Source organism: Micrasema longulum, unplaced genomic scaffold (assembly GCF_059751315.1).
Source record: "Micrasema longulum isolate JH-2025_06_02 unplaced genomic scaffold, ASM5975131v1 h1tg000224l, whole genome shotgun sequence".
Lineage (NCBI taxonomy): Eukaryota > Metazoa > Arthropoda > Insecta > Trichoptera > Brachycentridae > Micrasema > Micrasema longulum.
Genome location: NW_028277429.1, coordinates 1,212,287 through 1,232,820, shown reverse-complemented (window position 1 = coordinate 1,232,820; position 20,534 = coordinate 1,212,287). Strand labels below are relative to the sequence as shown.

The 20,534-nt window shown below is 32.8% G+C and overlaps 2 protein-coding genes across 2 annotated transcripts in view; one reads left to right on the top strand and one right to left on the bottom strand.

The window, feature by feature from the left end:
* The window catches only part of LOC148283550 (uncharacterized), a 304,823-nt gene that overhangs the window by 120,926 nt on the left and 163,363 nt on the right, over positions 1-20,534 (top strand). The window contains exon 2 of the mRNA XM_088243686.1: positions 9,524-9,599. The gene's annotated coding sequence lies outside the window, so the exon portion shown is untranslated. The remainder of the gene's footprint in view (positions 1-9,523; positions 9,600-20,534) is intronic.
* Positions 11,903-20,534, bottom strand: part of Lsm11 (U6 snRNA-associated Sm-like protein LSm11) — an 81,086-nt gene continuing 72,454 nt past the window's right edge. The window contains exons 3-4 of the mRNA XM_088243688.1: positions 16,933-17,074; positions 11,903-13,160 (exon numbers count right to left, since the gene is read on the bottom strand). Of these exons, the coding sequence (XP_088099814.1) occupies positions 12,994-13,160; positions 16,933-17,074 (309 nt within the window). The 3' untranslated portion in view covers positions 11,903-12,993. The remainder of the gene's footprint in view (positions 13,161-16,932; positions 17,075-20,534) is intronic.

Genomic DNA, 20,534 nt, shown 5'->3' with positions numbered 1-20,534 from the left:
TCTGTCAATTTGTCACTTTGACGTTTACGAAAATAATCAATTGAAAATATTTATGTTGCTTCCAAATGCATTGTGAACAGATCGATTTGACATGGCGCGGGCACTGGGAAAAACGAAAAATATGACTCTCCGACCTTTTTCCGTTTCTGTAACTTTCTCTGCGAATATTTCCGAAGGTTTTTCGGGTAAATGTCGTGCCGAATCGCGGATCCGCGTTGGCTTGCTCTAGTGATGGGATGTTAGCGTTAGCAATTGTATCGTAATTTCACAATAGCAATTATTGCTAAATTTACTTGCTAATTTTTACTTTCAAACTACTGCTAAAAAATCCTCCCGAAAACAGAGGCCTTATTCTGAAAGTTATTCGTTTCGTTAATTCATTCGTATCGAATGAGAGGGAACGAAAGCAAAATACGATTTTGATTGCGTAATAGTGACGATATGACGAACAAACGAATTTGAGAAACGAAATTGTGACGAAATAAGCCTGCTTTGCCGTACCTAACGTCATGTTACATTAAGCAAAAGACGACATATTTTGAAATACAGGTATTAAAAAACAAAAAAAATAATTCAACAGTTTTTGATTATGTCCAAATGCTTGCAGACTGGCTGGATTTCCTCCCTAGGGAGTTGTTGTCGTACGGTAAATGCCTAGACTTTCATATTCCCTTCTCAAAAAAGTTTTCCCTCTCTGTTGAAATAAATTTAAATATTGTTGAATTACTACCTGGTAAAAGAAGAAGTATAAAAATTGGAAAATTGTTTTCAGGCGTTGCCTAGTAGGTGATTTGGTTCAGCCGGATGAATCTCACCCACGTGATAAAGGTTTCAGCTCTTTTACTTCACAAAAGTCAACAGATGGAAGAGTTGAGGAAAGGTGGATGTTCAAACATGGGGAGAATGGTGAATGTTACACAGTGTGTAAAGTGGCCACTTAAACCAGCCAATGACGGGTCATAAGCCCTGTAAATGCCTAGACTTCCATATTCCCTTCTCAAAAATGTTTTCCCTGTCTGTTGAAATAAATTTTAAAAAATAAAAAATAATAATGTTTAATAATCTATTTTTTATAATTTGTAAAAAAAGTAATATTTGTAATTGTGTTTTTTTTTTAATGTCTAAAAAAGATTGCTATCATTATATTATATATAAAATATATTGATGTCACCCACTAGGCAATGCCTCAAAATATTTTTGAAACAAAAAAAACTTCTATTTGAAAATAATTCATTCAGATAAATCTCACCCAAATAGAAGAATTGAAAGAATATGGATGTTCAAACATAGGCAGAATGGCTACACAGTGTGTAAAGTGGCCACTTAAACCAGCTAATGACAGGTCATACACCGTGTAAATGCCAAGATTTCCATATTGCCTACTTAAAAGTGTTTTCTCTTTTGGGATAATACGTTAATATTCTACAAAAAAATAAATAGATTTAAAACTAAGCATGATAGTATTAGCATGAGAATAAAAAAATAAAGCATTTCGATTTTTAACCCAATTATTTTTTAAGGTAATGAAATTAAGTATAAATAACAATAATTTTCATCGCTGCCTGACACCTTGGCGTGCAATTCGCTGCATTTTCCGCCATCTTGTTTTCATTAACAAGTTCAAAGCTATTTTACGGTGGCGGGCTCTGGAACTAATCACTAATCAGGCGAAACTAGCCACGAAAAATGAACGAAAATGGCTAATGTCTTCTTGTCGAAAGTTAAAATTTCTCAAGAGCCAAACCTTTTTTTGGCCGGGCAATTTTATATGAAATAATATCATCGTTTTCTCTAGTTATTAACAGTTTTTCATCGCGTTAATAATGAAAGAGAGAAACATTGATTATTCGTGTTATTTTTAATAGGCTTCTTCGTAATCTCAATCCTGGGAATTGGTTTGCAGCAAAGTCTTCTCGCCAAAGGTCAAAGGCATCTCGTCCTCCACTGCTCTCTATTCTCTGCAACCCTCAACAGCTCAACATTAGAGTTGCAGTTCAAATCTTCGCACTCTCGTTCTAAAAACTCCCGTCGCGTCGGGAGCACCCTCTGTGATTTGCAATTCAATTCTTTTATTTTAAAAAACGCATACATTTGAAACTAAAATTCAAGATGTTCAAATTATGAAAAAATAAAAAAATGCATAAACAGACTCTTGTCAAAGCAGTACAGATCAACATCCAGAGCGATGTTGTTCAGCATAGCGGAAGCCCTTTCAACAGGCATAATTATACGTATATTTTTGGTCTTGGGAAATATGACCACATTTCTGATTATCGTATGCAACTGAAATGGCTCAAAATTAGACAGCGGAGAGACTATCACTCCTTCTCACTTCTGTTCAATGTACTTCATAGTCCTAACGCTCCTATATACCTGCGTGAAAAATTTCAACGCTTATCAGTTCATGGTTTACCTGTTCGTTCTAATTCTCAAAGCACTCTCTTAATACCCATCCACAATTCTTCTTTCTTCTCTAACTCATATAGTGTCCATGCGGCTCGACTGTGGAATCATCTCCCATCCACCATAAAATATGTTACTACAGTATTTCTGTTAAAATCACGTCTGAAGAAACATCTGGCAATCCCACCACATTTCCACGAAACTGGGATAAGGTTATATACCCTCGGGCCTATATAATATTGCTGCCTTTGAGCCAAAAAAGTATTGACTCCTCTCTGTAGAATCAGATCCTTATTGGAGTGTCTAGTATTATGAACATGACAAACCCTTGCGTATTTTTCCCTGTTGAGATGTGTGACCGCTACTGACCTCAATATATACTGTTGACGAATATCCAGCACTCGAAATTCTTTGAAGAGCGAATCACTCGGGTATCGGTATGGTTTTTTTAATATAACTCTTAACACTGATTTTTGAGCTATAGCTGCTGAAGCCATAGTCGTTTGAGTGCAGCTTCCCCAGCCAATCAGACCATACGTCAGTATTGAATTTACCAATCCATAATACAATTGTTTTAGTTTTTTAATCCTTAGTATATTTCTTAAAGGTATGAAAAAATGAATTGATGATTATATTTTACAATAAATTTGATAACATTATGTAGCAGTTAATTAATATATACAATTTTAATAATTACAGACAAAGAAACTATTTTAAATCATTAAAATCTATATATACATATTGTTAAAAGATAAATATTTACATATTGCAGAAATTATACCCCAGTTTCTTGTACATGAAAGTAACATTTGGACGTTAAGGTTGTTTACTCATTGAAAATGCCCCTCAAAATTGAAACATTTGTGTGAATCATAAAAACGGAAATGTTGCTTTTTTTTAAAAATAGTTATCTAATTTTAACCGCATTTAAGAAAAAAAAAAATCTATTTACCGTAGCACTGAACATCCCGGTAAAATATGAAAGTTTTAATTATTGAAGTATATTTTTTCAAGTGATGTCTTGGCGACCTTCATTACAGACATTGTTACTGACTTTGCTGAGGAGTTACCTTATCCATTGTTATTAGAGTAGAGTGTCTGTCACGGCAAGTTGGACTGGCACTAGTCACGGCACAAGATAGAACGGACCAATGCGGAAGGAAGGGTACACGACAAGACATTTTGCTTTCGTTTTCGTCGGAGCGAGTCGCGAGTGAAACTTTTGCATGGAAAATGTTCACGGTAATACCGGGACAATATTATCAAAACGCGAAAATATATGACTTTTGATTACGTTATGTCTCAACTTTTTTACTTTTATTCTCGTGGTGTTAGGGATGCTATGCAATATTTTTTTATTTATTTCGGAAACCAACAGTTAGTACTGTTAATTAAATAACATTTAATATTTGATTATTTAATATTTTTTAGTGTTATATTTTCTCAATTTTCAAAATTGTTTAATTTTTTATTTATTTTATTATTTTGTTTCTTTTTTATGTTATTTTGTAAACTTGCCAAACACAAGAGCCAGACTCTTTTTTGGCAAGTTCAACCTTAAGTGTTCCATTTTTTACTGAATGTATTGTTTGATTGTTTATTTATGCTAATAAAGGTTTTTATTTAAAAAAAAAAACAAAACATCATCTATCAATACTATTCCTCCGATTACCAGTCTTTCCCATCCTTCCCTTGACCCACCCTTATGGTGCCTACCTAACAACAAGATAGAAGAAATTGAAAATAAGTATATTTGGATTTGGAATAAAACAATCATAGAATTAAGATTAGTCTAGAAACCGCATACGAGTATCAAACAGAAGGCGAGTAAACAACTTCTAAATGAGTAGTTTTACGTTTTGACCCATTAGTTTCATTGTAGACGTCGCTCAGTACGCAACTCCTGATTTGAGATGATTCCACAGTCGAGTAATTTATTATCATAGTTTTTTTTATTGTATTTTATTGTGACTGAATGACTGAGTCCGTAATTAAATTAATAAAATGATTTACTTAGAAAGCTTTTCAGACAAATGTCTTAAAAAATATAATAAATATTCTTACTTGAGACGGTATTATTCTGAAGTGGTGATTTTCATAGAACATAGTTTATTTCCATAAGCACCCACACACATTGACGACACGCAAGAACGCATGCACTAATGCACAATAATTATATGTTTAGATGGCACAATAATAACCATAAATAATAGAGCGAAATTTCTAAAATAACGTTTAACATTCTCACATTCATTATATCGACGGTAAAGAAGCAGTCACTGGGCGCTTTTATACTATAGCTGAAATTATGTTATACACGGTTTTCAGGGCCAGACCGCGAAACTTCAGAGGAAAATTTTTCATGGTAAGCGTTAAAAAAAATCCTAAAACAATTCTTCAAAATTTTTTTTTTGTTTTTTTTTTGTGATCTCAAAATGGAGTGAATTTTTAATTTCTCAGACTAGCATCCCTTCCGCGAACCTATTCCCTTACCGACAAAAAAAATTGCGATAAAAACGTACTTAAAACGATTATATTTTACTTTGTAGTCGAGGCCCTGAGCCCGTATTAGGTCCCAACTCAACACAGGACTTTAGTCCAATGGTGTTGGAACTTGTGTCTTAATAAATGTAAATAAAGAAATAATTTGACTAAAAATTAAATATTAAAAATATTTGTAAAAAAACATATAATTATCAAAAATAACCATTAGCGTCCGGACACGTGTTCTGTGGCTATTTTAACACGATACAAATTATCTCGAGACACTTCCGGATTCCGACCATCATAATACATTTAATTTTATTAATAATTTCGAGATCGATTCCCAGCTCGGTCAATTTGATAATCAAAAGACTGTTGTATTTTTACTTGCACACAAAACTTTTTTCAAATTTGTGTTTTGTTTTTTTCATTTGTGTTTAGTTTTTTAATCAAAACGTAGTTATAATTTTTTAATTTTATCGTGTATTAGGTTTAAACGTAATTTGGGCGCTTTTTTAATTAAGAGAACAAGAGGACAAAAAAAAAACAATAAATAAGTCATAACAAATTACAACAGGGATGGAGAATACCTTAAAGAAGGGGATATGGAAGTCTAGGTATTTACAGGGCTGTCATTGGCTGGTTTATGTAGCCACTTTACACGCTGGGTAACATTCACCATTTTGCCCATGTTTTAACATCCATATTTCTTCAATTCTTTCATTTGTTGATTTAAATTGATTTGATTTGCCATGAAATAAATATGTAACAATAATAATCAATCTATCTTCTGTTATTTTATCGTGCCGTGTAGATTTTTACGAAAGAGTACAAAATGACCCTAACAAACATAAGTGGGCGTAAGTATATAGCCTGTGAGCTCGCCAATACATGACAGATGACATTAACATAACCATAGAAAAACATAGCAGTTGAGCTCTCAGAAGTAAAGCAACGTGAATGCAGCAATGCTTGAACTACATGTCAATAATATTCTAATAATAAATAATGTTATTTGGCCATACGGAACTTTAAAGCACACCTTGGTTTAATTACTAATAGTATTTTATCGGTTAGGTAGGTGTATTTAAAAAAAATGTTGCGTACCTGAAAAAAGCACAAATAATTATGTTTTTGTAAATGATGTCAGTAGCGACACTCAGAGAGTGGCTTTGTGACGTTTTGACATTTTTTATAAGAAATTCATGGCGTAGCCGAAATACTGTTATAAAAACGAGGATGTTTTTGTTGATTGACAGGCGCTACCCAGGGGCGACTTTGTGACGTGAGAAATTATTTAAAAAAAGAGATTCATGGCGTAGCCGAAATATTGTAATTAAAACGAGGATGTTTTTGTTGATTGACGTTAGCAGGCGCTACCCAGGGGTGACTTCGTGACGTGATGAAATTATTAATTTAAATATTTTTTTTCATTTTACATAGCGTAGCCGAGATAAGAAATTGCGTGGTGTTTCGAAATTTAACCGTGTAGGTAGCCGCCTAGTTACAATATTATTTTTGTATTTGTATAACTCCTGTTTTATAATGTTTATGTATTTATCGCTATAAGAATTAAACTAAAGATAGTTTTTACTTTTGATCGCTATCCGTTTTTTAAATTATGTTTGTAACACTAGTAATATTTATTTTTCAAGTATTCACTGTTATTTTTGCATTTTAATTAATATTGTTAATATAAAGCGTATTTTTATTTATTCGAATTTACTAGACTGTTTTTATTACAAAAAATAAAAATGCATATTTCTCTACGTATTTTTCTGTTATAAACAATCTATTAAAATAATACACATCAAATTTCCATTGTCTGTTGATTTTATTTGCAATCTTCTTTTTTTTCGATGGATAAAACTCTAGGAAATTCAAAGACAATAAAAATTTTACTGTCATATATTGGCGAGCTCACACGCTATACATAGCCCCATAAGTGTTTTTAAATATTGTCGAGTTGAATTCTGAAAGGTTTTCTAGCCGTGACGTCACGGGGTCGGCGCCCGAGCGTCTATTGCCGTCGCGGCGCATAAAAAGATCTAGATTATGAGGCGTTACGTCACTTGATCGACACTCACATTAGCCTACACATTGTAACGTAAACACACAGTAAACTCTTTAGCTACAGGGTAGCTAAAGAAGAGTTCAGTCCAGATTTACATAGTCTCGCAGCCTGAACAGTGACGAGTTTGTGATTGTAGAATTTTTCCATTCAATTCAATTCATTTATTTAAAATTATACCTATATTACAAATTTAAATTTAGGACGTACGTATTATAAAGCGGTTAAAAATACATTAAGAGACTCTTGTCAAAATAGTAGGAGTATCCTGCTCTGGAAAACCCCTTCGGATACATGGAACAGATTAACATCCAGAGCGATGTTGTTCAGCATAGCGGTAGCCCTTCCAACGGCAGGGTGGTCCTGCATTTCGGAATATGAAACAATCTATACTGACGCTGTCTTAGGTAATTATCAAACGTACAAATCAATGCTCATCATAATCTCAGAATTATCGATCATACCGCGCAAAATCGATAAAAATGTGCAGCCAAATATACATTCATTCTAGTCTCTAAACTGTTGTAGCCATGCATACCCTGGAGATATTCGGTCGGGTAGAGCCAAGGATAATACCCCCACTCTCTCATGTAGAGATATCTCATAAACTTTTTTGGATTTTCTCTATCATAAGAGAGTACTCCAGTTCATGTGGCCCCCAAATCATCGAGGCACTCTCGAGTCTACTGCGCACCGAGGAGTTGTAAAGAGTTCTCAGTACGCGGGTATTTTCAAAAACCCTGGCAGTACGCAGAAAAAATCCTAACATCTTCAATTGTCTGTATGTGTTCATGAAATGTCAGGGAGCTCAAAAATCTAACGCCGAGATCCATAACATTCAATGTTCGTATCAGATTTTGTTTATTAATTTTGTAGCGAAAAAATAGAGTTTTATTTTTAGGTTATGTGTAAAATATTAATGCATATGTAAGTATGTAAAAGGTACTTGTACTGTTAAATCTAGAGAAAACATAATAAAAGGAGGCAATGTTTTGTATATGTCCATATTTTCATTATAATTTTCTCAAAAACATTTTTCTTAATTAGTTAATGTATGACAGGGTTACGAATGATGAAATCAGGCGAAAGTGTAAATCTGAGTAAAATATAATAAATGATAATAATAATTATGGATAACTAATATAGCCCCATTTTCGTAATATAATACCTCAAGGGCGCTTTACAAAGTGATTATATAAAGATATAAATTTAATTTTAACTTTAACTTTTTAATTTAAGAAAATTATGTACTTTTTCATACTACTTTTCCACCACGCTAAGAATTTATTTAAATGATTTAGAGAACAAGTGGGTTTTAAGTTTCTTCCTAATTATAAGATTAAGAAAGGGTCTCCGAGATGGTTTAGTCATGTAGAACTACGAAATAATGGCAAAACCAGTATATTATATGGCGTGAGACGAGGACGACCAAGGAAGACGTGGCATGATCTGTAGTTCAATCACAAATAACTATCGACGTGCTTAAAAACATGCTAAGCATTTGAGCGATCACAATGAACAATAATGAATATGCTTAAGTTATCGCAGTCATAAGTCAACGCGTGTGTAATCTCTAAGTCAACGCTCGTGTCGGTTTGTTTTTTGTTTTCCTCGTAAATAAATACAGTTTATTGGCGAAAAATCGGCGTTTACTATACAATATAATACAATATATTGTATTTGCAAAATGGTAAGGAGTATTTAATACAAAAAAGTTCAAATTAAATTACAATTACTATGGCGACTGTTTTTCTTGACATTTGGCTTGCCAACCGCCGGCTCAATGCAATAAATAGCATGATAAATAATAAATAAATAAATAAAAATAGCATTTTTTTTTTATTTTCCATATTTACTCCGGTGAAATTTAAATATGTGATTGCGCAGCAGGATTATACGTCGCGAAACGTAAATATTTTGACATTTAATATTAGGTGTTCACGGATGTTCCATTGTGATCGCGAATACGATAAACAACCATGGTGAGAAATTGTTATCACATCGCTTATTAGCACGTCGATAGTTATTTGTGATTTAGCTACAGATAAACCAAAATGTTAAGTCTGGTCTTGTCAAAAGCAGACATAACCGAAGGGCATGTATGACAAGATGTATGAATGTGGAAGAAGCTAGGAATATATGCCAGGATAAACGTGTGGCGGTCCATTCTCTCCGCCTACTTCTACGGGGAAATGGCGTTTTAGTAGTAGTAGTAGTAGATAATATCAGTAAATATTTGTATTTAACCGCATGCCTACCGGTTTTGAGACGTACCCGTCTCTTCGTGAGGACACTCACAACACCAACATGCAAATGCTAAAATACACACTTTTACCATCAGCGCGATATACTAAGTATATACGAAAAAAAACATTAATTACATGCAGAGTTAAAGGGGATGCAAACACCACCATGTCCGAACATGCATCGAAATTAAGTTAATAATATTAGCCGGTCGACACAAAAAGTTAGTAAGTGGTTTGACACAAATATTTGCTAACATTTATTAAAATGTTTGACCAAAAAGTTAATGCTTTAAACATAAATAGCATTTTTCTGTTTCAGGATTTGTAAGTGTTGGATACCGATGGCGTTCGCAACAAGAGCCGTTGAATAAAAGGAGTTGGTGTATATCAGAAAGGTAGGAACTTTTATTTAAAAAATAAACACTAATATTAAGTTTCATTACATTTATTTCATGATATAAAAATACATAAAGGCGGGAATTGAAAATGCGTTAAAAAATTTAAGATAGATTACAAAATTAACAAAAAATAATAATAAACATTTTTAAAGCGAAATTAATATTAAATTTCAAGTTACAATTTAATGTACAAATCGCAGACCCATTAAAGTGTTGTATGTCTAAATCGGCCATTTTACAGGAGGGCAAAAACAAATCTTTGAAAATGTATTAGGTGTCAACATAATTTAAATTTAAAAATGAGCACCTAAAGTGGAAAATAATGGCAAAGGTCATGGGCGTGCGGTGAGGTTTTCAATTAGGGAAGCAGTCACTTGGTACTAGCTACACCTGGGCCCCGATTACAATGAAAAGTTAACAAAGTTATCTTCGACTGTCTATAAAGAAAAACCGATATTTGGATACGAAAATGAGTATATTTGCATGAACAGTTAAAGTATCTTCGTCGGTAACATATAATTGAACATGTTTAGAAGAAAAAATTGTGTGCATATTCTGCTTTTCATACAGAAAACTTAATTTTACTTTGCATATAAAATTGTAGATAAATGTTAACTTAGCATTGTATCGGGGTTCTGGTAAAATATGTACCTACTTCTAACACAGTAATTTGAGTTAATTGCTTTGAAATAAACTAAAAACCTATTTTATGTAATAATTTCTGCATAGAATAGTTAAAATTCATAGTTTCATGTAATAATACTATCGTGTCACCCGATTAAGTGCCAAATTTGCTATAAAACAGTCACAATATATCGTGGGTGTACTGGCAAAAAACGTTATTTCGAAAGCTTGCGGATTTGACTTAGGGCCGGTTGCATCGACAAAAGTTAAGTTAAAATCAGGGCTAAAGTCAAATAAAAGTTACTTTTATGTCAAAATGCGTTGCATTAAAAAAAGTTAACTAAATATTAACAAAAAAGTTACTTTTATTTGACCGGCCGCCAGGGGACCGTTTAAAGTTAAGTTTAAAGTTAAATGCGATCTGCCATCTGTCAAAAATGCGTCGTGAGTGTTGAAATCTATTGATCGATCTGTGAAAAGTTGCACAAAATGTCAATTTTATCTGATTTTTCGTCTTCCGATGACGAATTTATCATCGAGTATATTCTAAACCGAAAACAAAAACTGTTCAAACCACGAACGGGCTATTTTTTTGTGGAAAGAGTCCGACTTTATCGCAAGATTTCGAATGTCAATAAAGTGACGAACTAATAATTATTTGAATTTTTAATTGTTAATTATTTTTCAAAACACGGGACTTGATCATCAGCGGCGTGGTGTAAAATAAATCTAAATCATCACTGTATTGAAATGCTGTTTATTTATTTTTAAATAGAGCTAGATTGAGCTCAGCTAACTCTTTCTGGGCATTTAAGGCTGCCATAGTTGCCCGAAAAATGTCATTTTTTTGCTCTATTTCTAGAGTAAAAAGTTCTTCATTTTGTTTTAGCTTTTGCTCTTTTAATTTTTTATCTGGTTCAAAAAGGACGATGTCCCTTTTGTTCTTTTCTTCTCCGAATGCGCAGTGTTGCTTCGCCCTTTCGCACACACAGAAAATTGGAACGAAATTTAAACGTTTGTGCCTAAAGACTTAATAGAAAAATAAATTTAGGTTAAGTCGTATACCGGGTATCATATTCAGACTAAAAGATTTAAATAACCTAATATTTACTTAATATTTATATAAGGAAAGGAAAAATTAAAAACATGTTCTTAAATGAGCACTTAACATCTAACTATATTCAAATAAGATATAAAAGAGTGAAATTGGAACAAAACTTAAATGCTTGATTTCTCAAAACAGGGATTTGAGAGTCAAAGATTTTTGCCAGTATACCCACGATATGAAAAATAAACGTGGATATGACGCCGAAACTAAGGCTCAATTGAACGTAGTTATGCAGAAAGCAGCCAGCCATAGAAAACTGAAACTGAGATAATAGCACCTTTGTGAAAAGAGTGAACAAACAAATCTCCGCAACAGTTGGAATGTTTTTGACTTTAACAAATGATAAACAAAGAATATATTAGTTTTTTTTTTACATTACAAACAAGAACTCAATTATGTATTTGACCAGTTTTAATGATTTTTAAATTCGTGAAGATTTTCTAGTGCTGTGGGTGTTTTTCTGCAAATTGAGAAATACCGTTTTTGTGATTGATACCATTTTCAGAAGGTGATTAATTTTTTAAAAAATATTATTATTATTATGGATAACTTATATAGCGCCATTTTCGTAATAAAATACCTCAAGGGCGCTTTACATAGTGAGTTATTTACAACACGTTGAAAATGGCCCTCAAAATGAAATATTTGGGTAAATCATAAGAACGCAAATTTTTTTTTGAATAAATTCTTTGTTAAATTAATTTAATTGAAGCTTTTAAATTTGTAATTTAATTAAAACAATTTATTTTGTTGTAACGTGCTACGGATTTATTCAAATGATTTAGAGAACAAGTGGGTTTTAAGTTTTTTCCGAAACATCACTTCACTTTCACAGCCTCGCACCTCTGCTGGGAGAGCATTCCATGCCATAGGGCCTGCGACCGCAAATGCGCGTTCACTAAATTTAGTGCGCTGTTTGCGTAGAGGTATAATCACTTTTCCTCTCGCCGTAGACGTAGCTGATCTAAGCGTGAGACGCCTGTCAGCTAGTTCATCTGGAATGCATAGTTCCCTTAGATATTCCGGAGCAGAGTTGTGCAGTGGCTTATACATAAGCCAACAGAGTTTGTATTCGACCCTCTGTGGAAAACGTAGCCAGTATAGTTCCCGAAGTAGTGGAGTGATATGACTGAACTTAGAGATTCCGAAAATAAGTCTCGCTGCGGCATTCAATACAGATTGTAGGCGAGTCATTTATAATTCTGGCTGTTTTTAGCAGAACATAGAATTGACCTTACTGCACCCGATAACATCAATATCTCATTTTTTCAAAATTGTGGACTGGCTGCTTTCTGCATAACTACGTTCAATTGTCCCAGTGTAGTAGAGGTATTCTGAATCGCCAAGACGAAAATCCCAAACACGCCAAACGCGTCTTACCTTAGCGGCTGCCACAGACAGAGTAAACAATTAATACAGCTGAAAATTTGAGCATACTTCAGGGGCATGTATACCAACATAAAAAAAAATTGACAATCGGACTCTCCGAACCCGCGAAATTTAAAAATTCATGTTATTTTTTGAACGAACCTCGTATATTTATATCCGATTTCCGTAAGGCTGGGCTTCCTCGTTAATGAAATGAACATTAGAGAAATAATGTTAAAATACTTTTTCAGTGGTGGACTTAAAAAAACACTTATAATTATAATCCCATCATCAGGATAGGACAGTTATGATCACAACGTGCTCCCCCCTCATTAACAGCTGGGGTATGTGACGCTCACAGGATTCTAGGCCTTTCTTGAAGGGTTTGACGGTTATTTCAGGTATAAGGGTTCGCCTTGAAGAAGCTGGCGTCTTGGTATTGTTATCTTTATAGTTTTCTGAAATAATAAAATAAATAACTAGTTAATAAACATAAACACTTTTTCTGTTCTTATGTATTATGATATTCCTTTCACGTCTAAGGAAAGCAGTGTTGCTAAGCCCTTGGTGTTGAAATTGTCAAACGTAGGACGTACCTACTAACAATTTTTTCACTGTGACTTGATCAATTAAGGTAACAATAATAATATTTGGCTGATTTATATAGCGCCAAAAAACACCTCAAGGGCGCTTTACAATTGTATACTTAAACTTACATTCTAACTAAGCTTAACTGACATATTACTTATTTATTTATTGCAAAAAAATAATGTACACACTTAATAACAGGGAATCTATATAAAACCAATTAATGTAAAATGAAAACAGAGTCGAAAAAATAGCAGAATGCAAGGCTGAGTTAAGCATTATCGACAAAATTAAGAAAGGTCTTTTGCGATGGTTCGGTCATGTGGAGCGAATGAATGATGAAAGAACGGCTAAAAAGATTTATGATGCGAATGTGTCTGGTTGTAGAAGTCGGGGAAGGCCGAGAAAGACATGGCATGATCAAGTACAACAAATTCTTGAAAGTGGTCATGTGAAAAGTCGGAATAATCGACGTGCGTGCATGAGAAGATGTATGAATGTGAAGGAAGCAAAGGAAGTGTGCCAGGACAGAGTGGTGTGGCGTTCTATCCTCTCTACCTACCCCTCCGGGGAAATGGCGTGATGGTTAGTTAGTTAGATAGTTAAAACAGAGTGTTCTCTGTTTATGATAGTCTCCATCTAACATGGAACAGCCTGTTCTAAGATAAAGATTTTCTATCTTTAGAGCATAAGTAGTCGTATACTAATAAAACAATAACATAAAAAAGAAAAACTAAAACTACTTAATTATAAATGCCTTGCTAATCAAATGTATGAAATTAAAAATCGTTATTATACAAATATAAAGTATAAATATGTGCCAAGAATAGGTACATGATATTATGTTTTCTGATTTAAAATTGAGGGTATGAAAAACTAAAGAAGTGAAATTTTAGTTGGGATCTGAACTGACTGTCGATGATTCGTAAGTTTGAAGGCAATTGGTTCCAGGCAGAGGGGCCGGCAATGGCAAAAGCACGATCTCCGAATCTAGTGTTTGGAAAGCGCCGGATTTCGACAAGTCCTCTGCCTGAATCAAATGCTGACCTAAGAGTAGATTTTCTTTGACACGTATTTTCCCTAATACAAAGGTCCGATGGGTATCTTGAAGCCATTTCATGAAGGGATTTGAATACTGTCCAGCAAAGCTAGTATTTTATTCTCTCTAGGCTTTTTAACCGGTGCGAATCTCAAAGATGTTGTGAGATGTGAGAATAGCCTATATAATAGGCGGCCTCCGTGGTGTAGTGGTCAAGACGCTTGACTCACACACGGAAGGTTCCGGGTTCGATTCCCGGTGAGAACACAAAAAATTAAAATGTGATTTTTCTCAAGCCTGGGTGCTATGTGATGTAATTCACCACTGTAATTAGGCCTCCTGGCCTGTTGTGGTGCAAAAAAAAAAAAAAAAAAAAATGTAAAAAAAAAAAAAAAAAAATGTAAAAATATTTTTTTACTTCCGTAATAAGCCTCGCTGCTGCATTGAAAACAGATTGAAGACAGAGGGTGGAATACAAACTCTGTTGACTTATAATTTATTGATTTTACATTAAGGATAATGTCCCGTGCCGAGGAGGTCATTTTATATAATTTTGAAACATCCTTATCACACATAATTAAAAATAATATTTTTTTAGATACAATTTATTTATTTTTTCATATTTTTGCTTACAAACTATAATTCATAATAAAAATAATGTCACCTCACTGGGGTTTCCCGTGCCGAGGACACTTAACAATATACTTTTTAAAAATTAAATTTGAAAATAAACAAATTACACTAACTTAAAAAAACGAAGATAATTAACAAATATTCAGACAGTTTTAAAAAACAAGGTATTTATGTACATCTATATTATTTATATTACAAAAAACACAATGAAAATAAGAAAAACTAAACATAAGCTCTACACTTGTAGAGCACTTGATTCAATATTGGTATGAGCGAATGAGACAATCCATTTTACTTCAACCTAGCTCCACTATCCACTTTTTTATAGCCTTTTCAAACATTTTCTCGTTACTAATTGGTTTAATAGATAGTGGAAGTAGGTTATATATTTTAATTGAATAATACTCAAAATCCCTTTGTCCGAAAGTGGTTTTAGTTTGTATTTGTTTAAGTTGTCTATGTGTTGAGGATCTAGTGATTATATTATTTGTATTGTGGGGGTTATGTCTTTCATTTGAGTAAGAGTACTTTTAGAATCTATAAGTGAGTATTGTTTTAGCGTATAATTGTTTTGGTGTCATAAGTTGTGATTTATGGAATATTTCTTCAGTAGATGTCTGTATTGAAGATAAATGTTTTTTTTCCTATTGTGATTCAGCTGCATCACAGCTTGCATTTAATTATTTCTGGGTCTTTAAATCAGGGCAAACATCGAAGGTTTATTAGTTGTGACTGTTGTGGGAATTTTGATATTTTTTATTTTATTTTTATTTTATTTTATTTAGAAAACATACAGTCATACAAAATCAGTATTAAAAACAACAATTTTTTAACATAAAAAGACCAATTAAGTTTTCATAAATTAAAAAGATATAAACATTAAATGTGACAAAAAATAAAAAATAAATAAGAATTTTACGTTTTAATTAGACATTTGCGTTTTCCATGGAGGTAATAAATTAAAATAAATAAAAATACCGAATGTACACTCCGAGCCATCCACGCACACACATGAACGCACATATAAAACATACACAAACATATACATTACATGCGGCACATCTGCATAGCATAAACCACTCAAGATGTACATTCAGCAACTATCCCAAATAATCGACCCCATGAAGAAATTTTCTGTACAAATGCAACGTGCAGTTAAAAATGTCTACATCAATACTGAGTCCGTTATAATTTCTACAGGTGCGTCTAATGAATGAATTCGAGGTATAATTGTTTTTACAAGTTGGTACATAAAAAAGGGAATTTAATCTAGTATAGCGAAGAGGACAACGGAAACCAATATTTTGTAAAAGATACGGCGAATCAACTATGTTATTGAGAATTTTGAAAAGAAAAATTAAATCATATCTAAGGCGCCTTTTTTGTAGTGATTCTATATTAAAATTGATCAAAGATGCGCCGTAATCATTTTCAATGTTACCAAAACGATATTCCAGGCTCCTTATAAATTTCTTTTGAATGTTTTCAATTTGATTAATATATACATTATATTGAGGGGACCATACTAATGAAGCGAATTCGAGTTGACTTCGCACATAAGTATAGTAAAGAAGTTTTAATGTATTTGGTGATGAGAATGGCTTGGAGATTCGTAAGATAAACCCTAGAAGTCTGTACGCCTTATCTACTATTGTATTTATGTGATCTCTAAATAAAAGCTTATTATCCATCAGTACACCCAAATCTCTCGCTTTCATTGAACGATTGACAATTTTCCCAGATAGTTTGTAGTCAAATAGTATACTTTTTTTCTTTCGAGTAAATGACATGACAAGACATTTATCAGAATTCAATAATAACTGATTGTCCTTGCAATAGCAACAGATTCTATCTAAGTCAGCTTGAAGAACTTCGCAATCATTTATTGAAGACACAATTTTATTTATTTTATTAATATATTACGCAACACTTCCACAGGACCAGGATCCAACTGTTTATCAAGTACCTACCTAAATCTGGAAGAATCTTCTTCTTAATCTTTCTGATCCAGTACTCGTTAACGTCTGTCATGGCAAGGTTCCATTGCTTGTCAAAAGCCTGTAAAAATCCGGTACAAAATCCCCTAACGCCTCTCTCGTTCCTAGTGACAACCTGTAAAAATGAAGAAAAAAAATAGATTAACAACAACAAACACTTGAATAAGTCCTTAGCATGTGATGATAAAGTACATTGTTTTTCTTAAATTACAAATGGAAAATTCATTCATTATTCCATGTCCGCTCCCTAGTTGGACCCCATTGTAATTGCCCAATATTGGATAGGGCAGATAATATAAATCTTTACATAATATATAATTCCTCTGTACGTGTGCTGTCACTGAACTCCTTCTAAACTTAACCGATTTACGTGCGGTTTTCATAGAAATATAGATCTTTACGCTGTGCGTGTTTGTAGATATTAAAATCTTCAACCTAGTGTGTAAAAAAGAAGTAAAGGGCATAAAAGTTTTATTCATCGATCTACCAGGGTTGCATTCGAGGAGAATGCACTGACAAAAAATGGAAAGATTTTGTTTATTTGTGTATAAAAAAAGTTTGTTTTTGAATGTTTACAAACAGCATTTTTTTTGTGGATTTCAATCAGATTCTTTCCTTAAATTCCTTATAATTTTTATCCGTTTATTTCTTTGTACTGGCTTTTTGGTAATACTAAAATAATATTAAATTCATTGGTTATCTAGTTTTCCTATATCAACTTTAAAATACCTACATTTTGTAAATGGGGTCTAGAATTCCAATCGTCTATACGCTTAGTAGCTGCAAGACGTGTTGTAATCATACTCCTTTTTACTATTCATATATATATATTTTTAATATCATTAATACACTAAATTCCTAACTGTCTATGCGCTCTGTAGCTACAAGACGTCCTGTAATCTAGCTCCTATCTGTTATAATTTTTGATTAATCTTAATTGAAAACGAGGAACTAGAATCCCAACCGTCCATGCGCTCTGTAGCTGCAAGACGTGCTGGGATATTTATTAATTGTACAGCGCCCTTGAGGTGATTTTCACAAAAATGGCGCTATTTAAATTATCCAACTGTATTTAAAACATTTTTTAAAATCGTATTCCCACATTAGTACACCCCTCTGTTGGTGAGAAGACCGGAGGTTGACGTTTGCAAAAAGAATTCCATATTTGAAAAAATATTTATTTTATGTTTTGGAATTCAACCATTAACAAGTACCCACTTAAATTTAATAAATTTTTAGTTTAGGAATTTAATCGCAAACAAACTAGGCACCTACTTATCAATAAAAAGTATTTTTCAAGGCAAGCCAACGTTCGGGCAGTACAACGTCTGTCGGGTCAGCTAGAGACTTAAATAAATAAATAAAAAATTGCCGACCGGTTTCAAAACATTACTTTTCCTAGATCTAGGCATAAAATATAAATTAACACGAAATATTACGAGTATGTACTTCTTACAAGAAATAATGCATTTCAGATTATTTTTTGTAAGAAGTAAATAATAGTTTATGTTAATTTTTATTTTATGCCCGGACGAAGGAACACAACAATGTTTAGAAACCGGTCAGCCAATAAAAAAAACTTTATATTTAGCGATTTAAAATAAAATTGATGTATATTTTTTTTCTCTATTGGTTGGGTGTTGTAATATATTTTTCACTATCTCCTTCCATATCCCCCCTATACCACTTGCTGACAAGCCTCGAAGTACAGGCTTAGCGGATTATTCCTTTTTTTAAAAATGTTTTTATTAACATGGAAAATCACAAAGTTAGTGCTTCAAATATTAATCGTATTCAATCATAAGTAGTTAAAAACAACGTGTTTTTATTTTAATATTGAATATAAATTTTACATAATTTCAATAAAATTGATACTGGAACCACTTTTGCAATGCGCCCTTAAGATTTTAATATTACGAGAATTACGCTTTTAAAAAACCTAAATTATTACCAAATTCATACAGTGAAATAATTCCGAACAGTCTAAAATACAACTTATTTATACTTTAAGAACTAACACAACAGTTAAAACTTATTTTTATTGCCAAAAACAACCCTTAGCTGAAACGGTCGTCCTTGTAACATAATAAAAATTGTCCACCCTTTCTTTTTACGACCCTTATTTTCGAACATTTTTACCCCAGTAAAAATATAAAGCTAAGGTACCTACCACTTTCTAAATTGTAGGATTGCCTTTTTTTATGACTGGCAATTCAAATTATCTGTCGGAATTCTGCTGTTCATTTTTTAACGCGTCTAATAAAAAAAAGCCGATGTTTTCAAAATAAAACCCCTCTAGAACGTGGTTTAAATTTTTAAAGTATATTTGTATTTTTTTTTTTTTTTGAGTAGTTAGAAGAAACTGTATTGTTAATAGTATTAAGATAAATAATCAAAGAGTTAAATAAATACAATAAAAAAAATGGCATTGCCAAATAACCTAATTACTTTAATATATTGATAAAATATATATCACCGCATTCGTCTCGATGAGATCTACTGATGATGAGATGAGATCTACTGATGATGAGATGAGATCGTCTGGCAAAATATAATATGTATAATATGGTTATAGAATATTAACTGTGTCACTTTATAATATGTCTATTTTTCTATTTCCAAAGATGGCGGCATATTGAAATATGTCACTTAACACAATTTGCCATCTTTTATAGGTATTTGTATGTTTTTATCCAATTTAAAATTTGTTAGTTTTCCCGTAAGGGTAGGCAGAGAGGATAGAACGCCACTTCACTCTATCTTTGCATACAGATCTCGCTTCCTCTTCATTCATTCATACAAAACTTACTCTTTCATACTGATAACCATAGAACTAACTATGGTTTTCATTCCCCTATGCCCAGAATTCTTAGGTCTGCCAACAAACATACCAGTCTTGATTTCTTTGCTAATAAGTTGTCTTTTAAACGATCGCTGAATAAAATTCAATTATAAACACCTCTCTCCCGCTTCCACTCCCACCAAGTCTACTATATACCATTGTGTCTTTCTACTTTCCTTTATACTAATTTTCTATGTATAAATATTGTACATAAAAAGTGACATATACTTAGCCTCATTCCACTGAAATAGTATTATGGATAATCCAGAGAAATCAATTGCAACAAAAATGGAGCAGATTATAGAAATTGTCATGTTTTAAAAAAACATTATTGCCATCAATAAGTAAATAAACGAGTTAACGTTGCTGTTTATATTTCGTCTGGATAATTTATTTAAAAATACATAAATAATAAATAAGCATTTTTGTTTATGAGCGATTACATATCTACAGTTTCGTATCAACAAAGTTATTTCGGCCTTGCGAGGTCGCACACGTAGCCCGTGACCTCAGATTACAAAACCAACGCTTCAACCACTCGACAAATCAATTTATCACGCTTGTCAATGAACTTTCCATATTTGGGCAAAAAAATATAAATAATCACTGCTTTTAACCTTAGCGTCCGTCGTCTTAATAAAAATATTTGAATTGAGTGCTTAACTTATTATAAATGGATGAATGATAGCCGACCGGAAGTGGAATATCTATGGGAACTTTGCATTCCAGTAGC